At 53.1% G+C, this 16,542-nt stretch overlaps 8 protein-coding genes across 8 annotated transcripts; 3 read left to right on the top strand and 5 right to left on the bottom strand.

Moving 5' to 3' along the window:
• Positions 1-1,677: 1,677 nt before the first annotated feature.
• BDP81DRAFT_346275 (peroxisomal membrane protein 24) lies at positions 1,678-3,075 on the bottom strand. The gene is made up of 4 exons (XM_060586115.1): positions 2,750-3,075; positions 2,576-2,691; positions 2,483-2,509; positions 1,678-2,417 (listed from the first exon to the last, which is right to left on the bottom strand). Exons 1-4 carry the CDS (start codon positions 2,777-2,779, stop codon positions 1,910-1,912), a joined length of 681 nt encoding a protein of 226 aa, XP_060447008.1. The 5' UTR covers positions 2,780-3,075; the 3' UTR covers positions 1,678-1,909.
• A 901-nt stretch (positions 3,076-3,976) lies between these two features.
• On the bottom strand, positions 3,977-5,391 carry BDP81DRAFT_316636 (uncharacterized protein; the record flags this gene model as incomplete). Its single annotated transcript, XM_060584186.1, has 3 exons — positions 3,977-4,495; positions 4,558-4,987; positions 5,135-5,391. 3 exons carry the CDS (start codon positions 5,389-5,391, stop codon positions 3,977-3,979), a joined length of 1,206 nt encoding a protein of 401 aa, XP_060447007.1.
• Positions 5,392-7,839: 2,448 nt separating this feature from the next.
• Positions 7,840-8,337, top strand: BDP81DRAFT_207382 (uncharacterized protein). The gene has a single exon (XM_060582628.1). It carries the CDS (start codon positions 7,907-7,909, stop codon positions 8,162-8,164), a length of 258 nt encoding a protein of 85 aa, XP_060447006.1. The 5' UTR covers positions 7,840-7,906; the 3' UTR covers positions 8,165-8,337.
• On the top strand, positions 8,338-9,180 carry BDP81DRAFT_207383 (uncharacterized protein). The gene is made up of 3 exons (XM_060582629.1): positions 8,338-8,684; positions 8,759-8,860; positions 8,921-9,180. Exons 1-3 carry the CDS (start codon positions 8,510-8,512, stop codon positions 9,025-9,027), a joined length of 384 nt encoding a protein of 127 aa, XP_060447005.1. The 5' UTR covers positions 8,338-8,509; the 3' UTR covers positions 9,028-9,180.
• A 152-nt stretch (positions 9,181-9,332) lies between these two features.
• Positions 9,333-9,896, bottom strand: BDP81DRAFT_392992 (uncharacterized protein; the record flags this gene model as incomplete). The annotated part of the gene is made up of 1 exon (XM_060587784.1): positions 9,333-9,896. One exon carries the CDS (start codon positions 9,894-9,896, stop codon positions 9,333-9,335), a length of 564 nt encoding a protein of 187 aa, XP_060447004.1.
• Positions 9,897-10,246: 350 nt separating this feature from the next.
• Positions 10,247-11,341, top strand: BDP81DRAFT_392991 (brix domain-containing protein; the record flags this gene model as incomplete). Its single annotated transcript, XM_060587783.1, has 3 exons — positions 10,247-10,260; positions 10,322-10,378; positions 10,450-11,341. The coding sequence occupies 3 exons, from the start codon at positions 10,247-10,249 to the stop codon at positions 11,339-11,341; spliced, it is 963 nt and encodes a 320-aa protein (XP_060447003.1).
• Positions 11,342-11,515: 174 nt separating this feature from the next.
• Positions 11,516-13,223, bottom strand: BDP81DRAFT_207366 (zinc-binding dehydrogenase). The gene is made up of 2 exons (XM_060582627.1): positions 12,005-13,223; positions 11,516-11,897 (listed from the first exon to the last, which is right to left on the bottom strand). Exons 1-2 carry the CDS (start codon positions 12,935-12,937, stop codon positions 11,691-11,693), a joined length of 1,140 nt encoding a protein of 379 aa, XP_060447002.1. The 5' UTR covers positions 12,938-13,223; the 3' UTR covers positions 11,516-11,690.
• A 1,473-nt stretch (positions 13,224-14,696) lies between these two features.
• On the bottom strand, positions 14,697-15,054 carry BDP81DRAFT_392989 (uncharacterized protein; the record flags this gene model as incomplete). The annotated part of the gene is made up of 2 exons (XM_060587782.1): positions 14,697-14,730; positions 14,801-15,054. The coding sequence occupies 2 exons, from the start codon at positions 15,052-15,054 to the stop codon at positions 14,697-14,699; spliced, it is 288 nt and encodes a 95-aa protein (XP_060447001.1).
• Between the last annotated feature and the right edge of the window lie 1,488 nt (positions 15,055-16,542).

Raw genomic sequence — 16,542 nt, 5'->3', positions numbered from 1 at the left:
AAATGCCATGACTGAGTGACGGGGTTCTCTCTGGTGATTTGCTGCCCTAGTACGTAAAAAGAGCACGTCTACCGTGGGCAGATGATTGATAATCCTCCATGAGGGAACTTTTCTTGCAATTTGAAGTCTGCCGGACCGAGATCTGGGATGATGGGACGGGTTCTTGGTCGTCGGCGATTAGCTTTGCCGTGGCGTTTTTCTTATCTCCTAAATTTTGTAAGCAGAACTGGCAGGGTTTATTTTATGTCGGCCACACACCACGCCGTTTGCGATGGAACCCACTTATTGTGAATATCCCTGCACATGACATTCTGCAACAAACAGGGGTATGACGAGTGAATCTCGCAATGGCTTCATTTCCAACTCAACATCCACCGCTTCCATTGTCTTGGAATGAAGCGACATTACTCTACCTACCACATCAAAGAGTTCCAAACGGACCCAAAGGCACTGAATATGAATACCTGGAGCACATACACTGAACATCGCCTCCGATCCCTCGTACATCAATTTTGAGATTATATGCCATGATCTTCCCATTCCGCGGTCTGAGGCGTCTTCCATTCGCATTCTCCTCCTTGATTTTAAACGTCTAGGTACCAATCCACAACAGCCCTACACCAAACCACCCATCATCCCCTCCTCTAATTCTCCTCACCTCCCCTCCCCGCGCGGCATCCAGGCAACGGAAACTTTTTCACAGCAAGCACTCAACGCAACAGCGGGGCCCTCCCTCTCCTTCGACAACACGTTCCAAGTACCTAATCGAACATCTAGGCGGGTCCCAAGGCCGCCGCCCACTTCTCCGCCGTTGAACCCGGCCCCCTCAACGACGCACAGGACCAGTTCTCCGCCCTCCATCACAAACGCGAGGCACGCAGCGTGGGCACAATCGCCGCTTTGGGTACCTCGGTGTAGAAGCAGCAGGACAAAGTCGACGCCGTCCAGTCTCCGGCCACGGGGTCCCGTCCCCTCGGGGTGAGTATGAAGCGCCGCCTTACAGCAAAGGTGATCCAGCGTGACATTCTCGTACTGTTTATACATATGTAGTCCCGCGGCAATGCACATCCAGGGTATGAAAGTGAGTCTCGTCTCATCCACGCAGATAACCATCTCAGTCGTAAACAAAAAAGGGTGCGATCCGGTCTGGCATCCGGCTCCCGTTACAAATAACCAGACTCCAAAAAGCCCCCCCCCCCCCCCCCCCCCAAAAAAAAAAAAAAAGAGTTCACCACCGGTGTGGCTACATCTCTTGGTGCTCGTGCTGGGAAATTTATGGTGCACATGCTGGGATTCGAACTCGGGTACACTCGTATGCGCTAAGCCTGTCGTCGAGTAAGGCTGGTTGGCGATTCAATTGTTGACCATAAACCACTCCACCACCCAGCCCAGTTTGTCCTGACCCCCCGACCTAGAGGGGCGCCTGCCGTTGCTGGTGACGAGAATGGGATTGAGGGGGGGTATATACCTTGGCCTTTACCTTGGCCTCAGGTTCTCTCGAGGTCATATGCGGGAAGGTACGCAGTAGCAAGCAGTTGGGTTCGGTCTGGTCGTATTCCACTGTTGAATAAAAGTAGTCTCTAGGTGCATGGCGGGACCTGAATACCCGCGGTTGCAACATGCCAGTGTACGAGGAAGTGAAGACACGCACGACCATTGAAGCCCCAAGTGGTAAATGAAAATGTCCAAATCGTGATTGTATATGAGTGAAATGACCGGTCTATGATGCCATATCACAAAACTGTCAAGATGCTACCAGGATTCTCCATACTAGATATCTCATCACCGATTCACCATATTCAATAACAAAAAAGCCAGACCCAAAAACAGTTCGCCAACACGCCAATCATCTGATAGTACACGCCATCCAACCCACCAAAAAACTCACAAGAGAGAAACTGCCGCCCATCTATTTGTTATGCCAGATAAAGTTCCTCAGCGAATCCCACTCGCTGCTCTGCTGGTAAATGTACGTCATGCTGCTCCTCAAACTAGGCTGCAGCTCCTGCGGCTGCCAGCGGAACAGGTACATGACCATGGCCCAACTCGTGCTCGCAAAGACGGGCCACGCGTAGTAGCTGATCTTGGCCGAGACGTCGTCGCGGCTGACGACGGGCAGGCCCTTGCCGGGGGCCACGGCGAGGCGGGCGAGCGCCAGGACGACGCGCGCAAAGACGTAGATGACAATCTGCTGGTTCACGCTCGAGATCTTGCCGCTGCGCGGGGAGCGGCCGCCAAAGACGATGTAGCCGCCCAGCAGGCCGGCGAAGAAGGAGTCGTAGGGGCCCTCTTTACCCGGGCTGGGGCCGTAGTTTTTCAAGAGGTACATTGTGAGCTTGTAGATTGTCGCAAACTTGGCGAGATTGCGGGCGTGGGTTCGGGTCGCGCGGAAGACGAGGCCTGCTTTTTGGCGGAGTCTTTTTGGGGTTTGCTATGTTAGCCGGGGGGTGGTTTCGCGGGGGTGTGGAGGGTGGTAACGTACGTTCCCGAACGGAAGAGGAATATCATGCTGTACAGGGCCTGGCGTTAGCATTTTGCTTGACTATGAGAGCGGATTTGAGGCTGCGGTGCATACACAAGGGCATGAGGAAAGCGGACTTTTGCGCCGTAGACGGCTCCATTGCGGGCGCCTTTGACGACGGCGAGGATGTCGTGGTACTTGGGGTCGAGGATGATGCGCTCGATTGCGGCCTGTAGTTGCGCGCGTCAGCTCATGCACTTTGTTTCTCGCTCGTATAGTTAGCTCTACCTTGAGGCCGTCGAGGGCGGCGAGCGACATGTTGGCGAAGTTCGTTGCTGGGTGTTGCGTCTATGTGTGGTGGCAGTGGCTAGCCTCGGCAATTCGTTTGCTCCCAAAGTGGACGACGGAATGCGACGATGGAGTCGCTCGCGATTGAACAAAGCTTCCACTCAGCGCATGGAGGTCGCGATCGTTTTGCAAAGGTAGTAAATGAGCGACAAGGGCGGACTACGTCTACGGGAGAAATTCTTTGGAGGGTTCGGACCGGAGGTAAGGGGAACGGAGGTGTGTGAAGTTGAGACGGACAGGTTGTGGTCGGGAGTCGTTGGTGGTTGTTGATGGGCGTGGATGATGGATGACCTTTGCGGCAAGGAGCGCGGTACCTCGGCCCCAGGAACCTGGCTGCTCCACGGTTAGAGGTGAAATCCTGGCTGGGTTCGGCTTTGGGCGAGTCACGCTGGAGACGGCCTGTTCCCAGCCCCCGGTTCCCCCACATGCCCCTATGACGCAGGGCCGGCGCGCCGCTAGGCCCTTCCAGGGATTCGCCCGTCTGGGGAAAACGTCTTGGTGTTGGGGGGGGTTTTGGCATGTGATGGACGATGCGAGATGTGACAGGACTGGACGACTCTTGAATTGTGTTTGCTGGCACCAGGCTCATGGTTAATTCGAACTTTCGAATAATTGAGTAAACTAAGTATACATGCAAGTCATTCAATCAGAGAATAAATCGCCTTCACAATAGATCTTAGTTGATTAAGATGGGTGAAGAGTTGATGACTAGTGACGATTGTAAGAGTCAGTCAATGTCTCGGGGCCTCCCACGTGTAAGTAAATTCCATGTGAATCTCACTTAGCGCTGGTACCCTGCAGTGGCATGAACATTCCTGGAAGCCCACCATTCCCGTTTCTTCACATGTGCTCTGGACTCGCAACACTAATGGTAGTCCTGGCATCTCATCTCATTTTCAACCTTTTCACGGCGCGACCTCCAAATTTTTACCGCTATACAGCTAGCGACACTAAGTAGTAAGATATTGAGTAGGGCGGTGCTGTGTCATCTCGTTTTGACATGTTGGATTGATTCAGCCAGTGTGGACATGAGTATGAACTTCACAGTCAACACTTGTGCCTTGGACGGCATTGAACCTCAATGCACACTCAGTCCTCGGGCTCGCAGACTGCAATGAACGGCGATGTCACACCGAAACAAGTCAGCATCATTTCCAGAAACACGATTCATACAGTCAGAAACGGCATATGCAGGGCACAACGGCACTCACCACCAAAGAACAACCTCCCCGTCTTGGCATCGTGCACGACCGTAGTAGACCCAGGCAACACCTCCCCAAGCCCATCCTCAATAATCTTCTCCCACACGTAGACACCCTCTCCCTCCTTGCGGATGCGCACCGCGCCGCTCTTGGGCCTCGCGTTCAGCGGGTCCTTGGCCGCCTGAAGAATCTCGATGCCCCGCGGGAAGATGGCGGCGTAGATGTCGCCCTTGCCGTCCACCGACAGGTTGTCGATCGAATAGGGCACGGGAATGTCGGCCACCTTTTTCAGTCCGTTGTCGTTGGGAAGGACTTCAAACACCTGCACACCGCCCGCCATGGAGCTCGGGACGTAGATGAGGCCGTCGAGACCGCGGACGAGGCCGTTGGGCATGCGATGGCGCTCTGAGATGCGCTTGCATCCTGACGAGGCGGAGCAGAAGGATACGTCGCCGTCGACCATCAGAGGGCCGATGAAGAATTGCTACAATTACGGTGAATCAGTAAACCTGTCTCATTCCAGGACGTTGCGTTATTTTTCCTCACCAGTCCGACTTTGTGGGGGCCATTAGCATTCGTAAAGTAAAACTCCTCACTAGACAACGCGGCGATATTATTCGGCGTCGAGATATTAGCGCTGGCAAAAGTGCGGACGTGCTTCATCCCCATCGCCTTCGGGCCCGTCTCGAAAACCTCAATCGTCGAGTTGGCGCCCACGCTCTTCTGGTCGAGGAGGTCACCAGTAACAGGATCAACCGAAGGACCATTGTTGACCAAAAGAATCTCAACCTTGCGGCCCTCCGGTGCGTCAATGCCCGTTATCCCGACGAGCTGAAGCAGTCCGTCGCCGGCGGTGCCCGTAAACCCCGGCGTCTCGAGAACGCGGTACTCAAATGCATCACCCTTGGGGCTGTCAATGTCCAGTGCGACTACGGCGTCCCGCGTGGAGCGACCCGAGGCGTTCATGTGTTGTGCGCTAGAAACCGGGGCGGGGGGAGGTTAGTTAGCCTTTCCGGAATCACACACTCCGGCCCGGGAGCGGGGAGCGGGGGATGAAAAGACGGGGCGGTTGCGGAGACGGGAGAGGGGGGGGGGGGGCCGCGCACGCTTGAAAAACACGTACTTGGGTAGCCATTGCTGGCGAGAGAGGGGATCGGAGCAGGCGAGGAAGAGCTGGCGCGTGGCCTCGGACAGCCACATGTCCTCGCATGCCTGCAGCCTGGGGTCCTCGATGCGACGGCACGAGTAGGGGAAAACGGAGAGAGGCTGGAATTCCTTGCCGATTCCCAGGCCTAGCCAGATGGGGGTCTTGAGCACGAGCTGCAAGGCCACGCCGAGGATCACGGTGAAGATGATGCTCGTTTGGAGGATGAAGCCCATGATGAACTTGATGAGATATGCACTCTAGACAATGTTTGTCGAAATGGGAAGATTTCCAGACAGTCTCTTGGCCAAGGTTTGTTCCAACTTTATAGTCACGGGAAATGTTGGGAATAAAGCTGGTAGGGATCCCTCATTAAGCGAAGTCAACGCATGAGGTCAGATCCTTCGGACACTACCGCTTCGTGATCCACTGTGAAGAAGTAAGCTCGCTAGGGCTTGTCAGGATTAGCTCGAGATACTGAGCTTCATTCGTTTGCTTGGAAAAAGCCAGTCGAAGCTCTGAGAAATCTCATTCATGCACGATCTATCTGGTTCGGCATGGGACTTTGGTTGTTGCTGCAACTTGGAACTGTGAGGTGAATGACGCCAGTTGCCCCGACTTACAGTGGGCCGACCGGGCGTCTCCTCCGTGTCCGTCAGGTCAGTGCATCGCCGAAGCTCACTAAGTCTCCGAGGACTCTCCGTGGAGCTAGAATTCCGGTCTTACCTTCCAGCCGGGCCGAAGCCACATCGGAAGGTTTCGTTGGGCCGTTCCTGCTATTACGTTGTCTTACTTTCCACTTTTCTTATCTCCGTGCTGTTGTCGCCAACGAAATGACGGACAAAGAAGACTCAGATTGTAAAGCAACAGGCTGTTATCTTACACCGTAGCTGCCAAGCCTCCTCATTGCCTCCTACGCCGAATCAGAAATCACAACTTGTCTTTTCTAGACCGTATTGGTCTCCTTTTTCGATCCTTTTTCTCTCACACTCGGATCCCATGCGTCTCTTATCGAAAGATTGCACGCCATTGGCCGTTTGTGCTGCCTCACAGCAACCTTTGCTTGGAGCGCGTCGCAACCTGCTTCGTAGCCGCCTGAATATACTATCGGATGGTCAGCATCGCGTCACACAAGACCGTTTATTGAATGTATGCTTAAGTGAAGCTGAACCGTTGATATTTCGCGCACAGCCCGGCCTCCATGTTGACCCGCGAAATTTCCCCCGCCCGAATAGGCTTGCAAACCGTGATTATCAACCTCGATCTCCCACCCTCTCGTTTCGATGTCAGACTCTCTTCTGTTACGTACGAAATACCAGCGAGCTGTTCACGACTTTTTTGAACAATGAGAGTATTTTTGGGGTTTCTGCTACTCTTCGCGGTGGCAGCTCGATCGGCAGACAATTTTCATAATGTCACAGCTAAGTCGGATGTTTTCTGGCAGCTCGCCGATTTGGATTCCCGTGCCCCCGATAAACCAGGCAACGTCTACCTTGGTGCTCAGAATTACACATGGTGCTGTCTCAAAGCCGTCGAAGTTGGGTTGGAGCTTCTTTCGAACGGCACATTGATCATCGCGAACAATTCGATTACCAAGATCAGCGTCTCGACGACCGGTGACCTTCGGAGCGCCGCTGACAAGGGTCGATTTCCCTGCGGTGCCAAATACAACGATGTAAGTCCTACCATGACTCTGCTTCTGCGGCTTGGTAGTTGTTCATGTGAAGCGCAGGGCTTTTTTGGTAGCGCGCCCGAGGTGCGAGTCCAGTACGAATGGTTCAGCGACAACTGTCCTGGCTGGTCTCTCAGCGATACGTCTAACTTGAACACCTGGCTACATTCACTCTCAAGTTGCATAGTTCCAGCTGTTGCTTTCTGCTTCCAAGTGCCAAGGCGTCGGAAACTCCATTTTCCTCGGTAAGGCCCAAGGAAACCTTGTTCAATGGCACATGCATCATTCTAGTCCGGTCGTAGTGTTTTTTTCACATTGAATTTTTGGCATTACAAGAGTATTATTCCATTAATCACTTGTGCTGTCTTAGCAGGCTTGACTGTCACAGTCGACACAATCATATGGCTCTCCGTCTGCTTCGCATTCGCCGGTCCCATGATTATCAGTGGTCTTCACGAGGCATTCCTGGACAGCCGAGTCTTAGAGTTTCTGCAGTCTCGAGTCTTTAACAAAAGATTGACGCTCGACATGCGATGCCGTTGTCTTATGTTGATACTGATCAAAAACCTAGGTATCGCTCTACCTTCTTCCCTTGTCTGTCCAAGAGATGTAGAATCCACAATTACAACGTCCGCCAGTCTGGAGATGCAAGCTCAGAGCGGTAGACAGAGCTCTCCCGTTCGGCCAAATGCGACGAATGGCCCCTTGACACAAAGGGTGTCACGCCGATTCACAAGCCGTCTGATGGCATCTCCTTGGCATGACATGGAGGCTTTACTCTATGATCTAGTCACTCGATCGCCTTTGGCTCTTGGTACATGGTAGTGTTATCAGCTCCTGGCCGAAGTCCGTTGATTAACATTTACCAGATCATTCCTCACATTGCTATCACCTGTGGTCTACTACTTGCAGGCAACAACCCAAACGTCGCCCAGGACATCCTAACAACAGAGCACCATCATGAACATGCGGAGGATCCTAGGTACCTCTTCGGCTTCTTGCGATTCGATCTTGTCTACGCTAGTTGCTATAAAGCGGCTTGGCAATGGCAGCGCGGCCCAAATAAGAGACGGTGGATCATGAAGCTTCTTACTGTTTATGGCAGAACGACCGATGTAAAGTTCCTTGGCCACGAGTGTTTCGATGACGACATGAGAGAATTGTATTATACTACCACTTTATCGCCCCATCACTGGTTCGTTCTACTCTCTATCACCTTACTGCTCGTCGGTATACCCTACTTGTTCGCGTTCATGTTAGCCTTCTTTACGCCGCAGGTAGGGCTTTCACGTCGCTCCATAACATGTCTGGTTTACTTTTGTCTCCAACTTGGATAAATCGGCCTCTGGCTTTGGGCTCATAGCAGCCCTCCAGACAACAATAACAACATCATCTTCAGACACTCCAGAGACGTAGACAGCGCTCGCAACTCATACAAATACGCCACCAAAATACGAGGCGTGTTTGAAAAGGGTGGTTGGCTCGATCTCCGAGGTTTCTATGATCCTTCTCGAGCGCCATGGTATGTAGACCCGCCATCGACCAGTTCTAGTCCCGATTGCGATTCCAAATATAAGTCCAAATCCTTACTTTTACAAAGGCATATCACAAAGCCAGGATCCGAGGTTCTATACAAAAACCGGTTCTGGCTGTGGTACTTGTTGTACTACTCACTGCAATTTATGTTCGGACTGTGCGCCGTGCTCGTCAGCCTGGGTGGGACCTTGATGCAAATCATAGGTGTGTACCGCACCAACATATGCTTCATCAATGCACATCATTGGTTGGAACCGAAAGAAAGGCGGCCGCCGGTTATGCTATCAGTAAACAGCCGGGAGATGATTGAGTCTGCGACTAGTAAGAGCCCACCCATGTTTTATGTGGTTGAAGTTTTTGAGTCCCACAGGCAGCCCATGGCTAACACTTAGCAGCGTACTGGAAGCCAGTTGCCATCGGCGCGATGGTGTTTGTGGCAGTCATAAGCTTCGGAGGCTGGTGGTACCAGAAACGTATGCGCGATCTGTTTGTGACATGTAAGTATATGGAGACATGACATTCTATTTGGAGATGGGAGTTTACTGACGATTAAAAAGTGGTGGAGACGATTGACATGGTTGAATTCGAGTGCGAGTGGCCATTCCGCCCCCGACCAACTCAGGGGACCATGACGAACGGTGCCATCGACGTGCAGCAAGACTAGTTGTTGTTGAAAGACCAGTGGCCATTGAGGCTGTTTGCTCTAGAAGAACTCCACAGGCGAGCGGCAAAGCTGATCATGTCCCAAGATCTCTCGTTCCTTCCGGTCAACATTGTGAATTTGTGTTGTTCCCTAACGCTTCTCCGGACATTGGCGAAAGTTTTTCCCGAATTATTGTCTGGGGTTGTGTATAGATGGTTCATCTTGAGAGTAATATGATAACGACTTTGATGAAATCGTATGAGATGTTGCATGTAAGCACACTCAGTACATGATGTCAAACCATCACCAGAAAGTGTACTTGGCATTTAATAACGACCTTGGCCGGGTTGATCTCCATAGAACGTGTACGGAGGTCCTCCCTCCACATTGAGGAATACGCTAGAGGTGTAAGAGTTGATATAGCTGCCAGAGGGAACGGTTTGAGCTTGGGATGGGCCAGGTTGAGAAAGGCCAGGCAGTTGATCGACTGCATGTGGTACTGCCTGTGGTAATTCGTTTGCCGGCGGATTACCGCTGGGTTCTTTCTCCGAGGCGCGCGTAGGAGCCTTCACTGCCCCTGTTTTCTTTCGTGAATTATTCTTCTTTGCGGGGTTTCTCTGCCTCCTCTTCAAAGGCTTTCCATCTTTGTCGACAGCGTCTTCGTCGACGACTTTCCGCTTCCGCCCGCGCGTCTCTGGGAGATCCGGGTTGTTGTGGCGCGTACGGTCGCACCCATACGGGTCCCTCAGATACTCGCGACCTGTCCGCTCGCTGATGTCGAAGAACTCATATAGGTCCAATTTCTTGAATTTGTAGCCATGTTCAGTGAGAAAAGTGTAGGCACCACGTAATCGTGCCTTTTTGGGCGTATCATGCTGTTTGTGGCCCATGATGGTGGTAGTTTGGTAGTGAGCTGGATCTGTGATGGGTGGGTGATACTGGGTGTGGACGTGTCGCGGAGGATAATATGAACCGGCAGTGTATTTTGATGACGTTGGGGTGATGAGGAACGTCAGAGCTGAGCTTCTCAGTTTCGACAGATGGAACCAGCTGGCCGCTTTCTGGGATCAGTACCTTACCTCAGAGGTCGCGGGGTGATAAGATAAGATTAAGCATCCTGGCGATAACGATAAGCAATTTTTTTTGACGGCGGCTTCAACTTTACCGCAGAATTGAGATCAGTTCGCATCCCAGCCATCTGCATCAAACCCGACGGACGACAAATTCGACCACCGGCACAATGCTTCGTCAAATGTGAGTCGCGGAAACCGCAAAATATAGCCATGCCGACTAGTAGCTGACCAATTACCAACAGAAAACCCCGTAATGCTCGCTCCAAGCGTGCGCTCGAGAAGCGCGAGCCCAAGGCCCAGTACGTTCCTCCATCCCGACGATCGACTTTCGCCATGATCGCAAGCTAATTCAGCATCCCCTTTGAAATAGAGAAAACCCCAAGACGGCGCTGTTCCTCCGCGGAAGCTCATGCTCGCAAGTGACACAAGATGCCATCAACGAGCTCTACCAGATGCGCCAGCCGCTCGCCAAGCGCTTCGTAAAGAAGAACGACATCCACCCCTTTGACAACGCCGACTCGCTCGAGTTCTTCTCGGAAAAGAACGACGCCTCCATCCTCGTCTTTGGCCACACCTCCAAGAAGAGGCCCCACGCCCTCACCCTCGTCCGCACCTTTAGCTACAAGGTCTTTGACATGCTCGAGCTCTACCTCGACCCGGACACCTTCCGCACCCTCGCCCAGTTCAAGGGCAAAAAGGTGCCCATCGGCCTCAAGCCCATGCTCACGTTCGCCGGCACCGCCTGGGACAGCCCCATCGCCAACGAGTACACCCACGCAAAGTCCTTCTTCGCCGACTTCTTCCGCGGCGAGCCCACGGACAAGATCGACGTCGAGGGCCTGCAGTGGATCGTCTCCATCACGGCCGACGAGCCCTCGGACGACGCCACCAAGCCCGCCATCCGCCTCCGCGCCTACACCATCACCACCAAGCGCAGCGGTTCCAAGGTGCCCCGCGTCGAGGTCAACGAGATTGGGCCCCGGATGGACTTCCGCGTCGGCCGCGTGCGCGAGCCCGAGGAGGGCATGCTCAAGGAGGCCATGAAGAAGCCCCGCGGCACCGAGGAGCGCACCAAGAAGAACATCACGACGGACGCCATGGGTGACAAGATGGGTCGCGTGCACGTCGGCCGCCAGGACTTGGGCGAGCTGCAGACGCGCAAGATGAAGGGTCTGAAGCGCAGCAGGGATGTTGCGAGCGAGGACGAGGGGGAGAAGGGCAATGCGGCGGAGGAGAAGCCCAAGAAGGGTCGCAAGGAATAAAGAAAGTGGGTAGTTTGGCACTCGGTGAGGATTCCATGAAGAAGAGAGTGTGTGTATTGCGGAGGAAACTTGACATACATATCCGAGTGGCAAAAGAGACGACGCAGCGGAGGAATCGACCACTCATCGGCGTTTTGTTTTTGGTCAGGAGGCATCCCACGGTTGGAGTTTTGAGCTTCTTTCAGCAGATGGTCGGCAGATTACAAAAGCAGGAACAAAGTCACAAAAAGCATTTAAAGACCTCTATTCTTTCTACTATGGATATGATCCTTCTTTTTCTAGGCGTGGGCCAGTTGAGTGATATTCGCACTCGTTGCATACCTAGCGGCTAACGACCAACGCAACCACCTCACAGCTTCAGATCTAGATCCGAAACCCTCCAGACCAAACGCTCACCGCTGGGATCTCTCTTCCTCAGCAACTCAATCGCTTTTTGCGCCCGTTCCAGCATGGTGGCGCCCTCGACAGCCTTTTGCTTGTTGGGCTTGATGATGCCCTGCTCCAGGAGCGTCGGCACAATCTCTCTCTGCATCTTTTCCTTGAAGAACTCATTCTGCTTACCAGGACGTCAGCTTTTTCTCATCTCATGTCAGGGCAGCGTAAGTGCTCGATCATAGGAAAAAAAAAAAAAATTTGTAAAGAAAAGAAGAATCCAAAACTCACCTCCAGGTAGAAATGCGTCCTCACCCCCCGGAGCTCAACACCATCAGCCCACTCCCCAACCAACACATTCTTCACCTCCATCTCATACTCGGGTTCAACCTCCTCCGTCGCATCCCGCACAATCACAGGCAACATGACAGCAACCTTGGTCCCCTTCCCCGCAATCTTCGTCAACGGCCTCAGCGTGCCCTCGACGGAACCGATACAATCCAACACAAACGGCACGCCCTCTTCACCAACAGCCCCCAGAATCTTCTCCACAACATCCGCATCCCGGTAACTAAACGTCTCCCGCGCGCCCATCGCCCTCAGCTGCGCGTGATGCTTCTCGCTCGCCACGGCCAGGACGTTCCGATACCCCCAGTGCCGCAACACCTGCACCGCATACACGCCCACACTACTCGCGGCACCCCAAACAAGCACAGCATCATCCCTCGCGCGCGGGACCCATGCTTCTGCCCCCTCGGGCCTAGGCCACGGCAGCTCCAACCCCAAATCCGCCGTCGCGGCGTGGAACACGGTAATCAAATTCGTCGGCACCGTCGCCGCCTCCTGCGGCGTCACGTTCGCGGGCAGCTTGGAGACCAAGTATCCCGGCACCGTCGCGAAATCCTGATGCGCGCGCTCGCTAAAATGATGAAACGCAAACGTAAAGATCTTGTCCCCCAGCTTCAGCCGTTCGGCGTCCGCCGGGTCCGGGTCGGGGCCTACGGCGACGACGGTCCCTGCTGCGCCGCCGCCCATGACTTCCGGGTGGTTGCAGAGGAGGCCGCCGTCGGCGCGGTGGAGGTCGAGCGGGCTGGAGGCGGTCCATTCGTTGAGGATGAGGACTTCGCCCGGCCCTGGGGGTTTTGTCTCGCGGTCGAGGAGGATGAGGGGCGCGCGTTTGGCGGGTGTGGCGACGGCCTTGTGGGTTTGGGGGATGGTTACCATTGTTGCGTTTTCTTCTCCAAGGTACGGCTTATGACAGAACGATGTTGTGATGAGAAGATTTGAAGTGCGACACGTTCAAGTGAGTCTGACGATGGCTAAAAAAAAGGAAGGAAACTGTACAATGAAGGACACCAACACACCCAAAGACGAGAAATCCAATCCCATTTTGTACTCAGTCTTTACATCTCCCCACCACCAACTACCAACTACCAACTCCCAACGAAAAACCGATCGTCAAAACCAAACAAGACTCAGCTTGCATTTCAAGCCAAAAAATCACCACGGACACGGGATGCTGAATAAGCTTGGCGCAAGGGAGTTCGGCCCCGGTTGTGGTGGTTTGATGTCGTGATTTCTAAGCCAGATGACTGGAGAAGGGATGGGCTGTGCCCCCCGCTTCCCTGCAACCCGTTACTATTCCCGTCCCCCCTTTCGTCGTCCGATCCAGTCCCTAATACTTTCTGCCCTGAATGAGAGCCTTCTCGAAAAAGGCAGACGTGTTTCAGAAGCTTTGAGTTATGGCAGTGCTGTGTGCAACTGAACAATTACTTAAATGAGTCTCATGGTTACGTCATGCTGGCAATTCTCGATTCTGTTGCTTCATTTCGAGTACCTTACTTACGTACTTTGCCATGCCAAGTGTGTTTGTTGACGAAGTTTCAGACTGAGCGAGATACATTGCAGAGAAAAACGGAATTATATGCTTCAGAAAGTAGTGATACTATGCCAGACCGAGTGTATTGTGCCGTGTGGAAAGGAAAATGCAGCTTCCGGTCCCGTCATCCCGGCCAGATCCACTAAATCCCCGGTGCTCTCTCGGTCTGTCGGCAAAAAATGGGGACCAGCTTCCGCTTCCGTTCCTCTTCAGTTCTCGTAGAAGGTCTCTTATATTATGTCGCTTCGCCTGACCGGGCAGCTGATACCTTGCGCGCGCGCGTAGTCAGTCTATCGAGACGCCGAGTCGAGTCGCGCCTATGACTAGGCACTAGGTTATTCGGACTAGTCTAGGTAGAGAAGCAGTCGATACGAATCGTCGCTGCTAAAGTCACTCAATTTTCACGCGAAAGATTAGCAAATTCGGTCGGCATAGAGGGAGATCGTGATATTGCTCTATCAAGATCCATGTCCCCGTCTAGAACCGGTGACATCTCTTCAAATCCCCTTCAACCCCCCCCCTTGATTTATCAAATGCAAAAGAAAAAGCTGAGCGTAGGTGTCGACCCAATCCTTGGAGTGTGGCAGCCCGTAAGACGATGGCTTGCTCCCCATATTCCCGCCATCACTCTCCCAAACTCCCAAACTCCCTAAACCCAACCAGGCGCGAGAGCCATTGGCGCCTCCCCTTCCCCTCCTTTAGAGCGGACGGGAACAAAGGCAACCTCAAGCTCTCCTCTCCTCTCCCCTCAGCTGGATTCACAAGTCCATCTCTCCTTACGGCACCTCCATTCTCCCCAAGGTCCGTCTCTGCCGAAACCGAATCGCCCAGCGAACAGGCTGCAATAGATCAAAAAAAATCATCAGAAAAACACACACACAGAGACGTGACCTTTGTTTGTGTTTTTTTTTCGTTCCCCTATTGCATGCCGAAGAAGGAGTGAAACAAAAAGTTGGTAAAAATCGCAAGGAAAAAGCCCATCAGGGCCCCCCCGCGAGGGGGAACCCCCATAAAGATTCCCAACTCCGTTGCGCCATTTGGTATATCCGTTCATGGCGTCCATGAAAAAAAAATCGTTTATCCGTAAACAGCAAGTTCGTCTGTTTATTTTAAAATCATCTCGCACGTTCGCTTATCGCTTTATCGCAAAGCACAACACGTTTGAAAAGCAGCAAAAGGGGTTTTTTTTTGTTGTTTTTTTTTTTTACATGCGCGAGGGCTGGTTGAGGACGTTGAAACCCATGGGACCGACGGGGACCGTTCTCTTGGTCTCGATGCCGTGCTCGAGATCATAGCGATAGGTGGGCGGGTTTCCGACCTCGCGGAGGGCCCTCTTGACTCTTGATCGGAGGGAGCGGCGTTCCTTGACGGCGGGTGCTGCTGTCTCGGCGGGGTCCTTTTCGAAGGAGCAGATGGTTGAGGTCTCGGAGAAGGTGGAGGGTGCGTATGTTGCTTTGGCCATGGTTGCGGTTTGGGGTTGATGGATGGTAGTCGTGTGGTTGATGGTGATTTTGGCGGTGGTGTTGTTATCGAGAGTAGATTGAGAATGTATCGTGGTTGGTGAATATGGTGATGGGTAGCTTCTTGTAGTTTGCTAGTGTTTGATTGATGGACGGTAGTAGAAAGGCTGATTGATTGCTGACGCAGGCCAAGATCAAGCGTTGGTAGGTTGGCTGGGCGTGGCATCCTCTATATACTCCGTATGTGTTTTCCAAAACGAAGCGATGCACCGCCCCCAAATGCCATGGCACGGAATGTCACTGTATCCTGCATCCTCTATCCTCTATCCGCAAGTATCAAAGTATCCAAGTACTCTTTTCGTAGGACTCAGGTCATCTATTCCAAGCAAAAGCCAACGGCGTGGTTTGGGGCCTAACAAAACAGGCGCAGAAAACTGAACAAGCATCTTCCCCCCTCTTTTCCAATCCGACCATCTCTCGTCCCAACCCAAGCCATCCCGTCCCATCATCCACGCATCGCAGCACACGCACTCACACACACACACACACACACACACACACACACACACACGCGCGCAACTTGCACACGCAGCACACGCATCCTCCCAGATTCCGCTCCCCCCCTCCCTGGTCCTATCCCAAGGCATCCAACCAGGCCCCCGGAACTGATCAAGGGCGGGCATCCACACCATTGCGTAGACGGTAGCTTCCACGTCCAGGATGCCCGGTGCAGCGGCGCCAGTCCGTCATGATACACAGTAACCAACAACTGGGCTTGCGTGGGCGTGTGATGGGAAGCTTATTGACCTTAACCTCTTTCGCCCCCCTCCCTTACACCGTCATATTCACGTTTTTGGTGGCCGATATCTGCCATTGACGGCTAAACCTCAACAGGTAAGTAAGACTACAGCAAGACATACGCCGGTTCGCGTCAGTTTGTCAATGCGTCAAACTGCCCCCTCTATCCTGAATCCTCTAGCGGTAGCCTCGAAGCTTACTCTCATCGTCGTCTCCCTGCGTATGTACACTAACTGCTTGCCAGTTGCCCAGCATTTTCGGCAGTGTCATTCTAATTCTCCTTTTTCGATATACTTCGGCCGTGAGTCACTTGGCGCAAGTCTCAACCCTGACATGCGTCCGCCTGCATCCGACTTGCTTCGCCATACTCCCTCGCATGGATCACAAGAGCATCACGGCGTGCCTTGGCCGGGCAAAGTTCCTTCTACGGGCGGCAGGGCGGCAAGGCGGCAATCGAAAATCAATTCAATGCGAGGCAAGGAAAGAGGAGAAAATCTCATTCATCCGATCGTCGCAATAACTGACAAGCTGTGTAAAAGTTTGTTTTCCTTTTTCATTTCGTTCTAATTATTGCGAAACCAAAATGCCACTTTGGCATCTTGGCGAACCCTCCGTTCAACTCAGCCCCAAGCCATCGGGCAGTTGGCAGACGCACCATCTCAACCACCATTGATTGAGGCTTTCCTGCGCAT

Source organism: Colletotrichum phormii (genome assembly GCF_030913505.1).
Source record: "Colletotrichum phormii strain CBS 102054 chromosome Unknown BDP81scaffold_7, whole genome shotgun sequence".
NCBI classification, from domain to species: Eukaryota; Fungi; Ascomycota; class Sordariomycetes; order Glomerellales; family Glomerellaceae; genus Colletotrichum; species Colletotrichum phormii.
The sequence above is the reverse complement of the archived record's forward strand: the minus strand, read 5'-3'. Positions and strand labels throughout refer to the sequence as shown.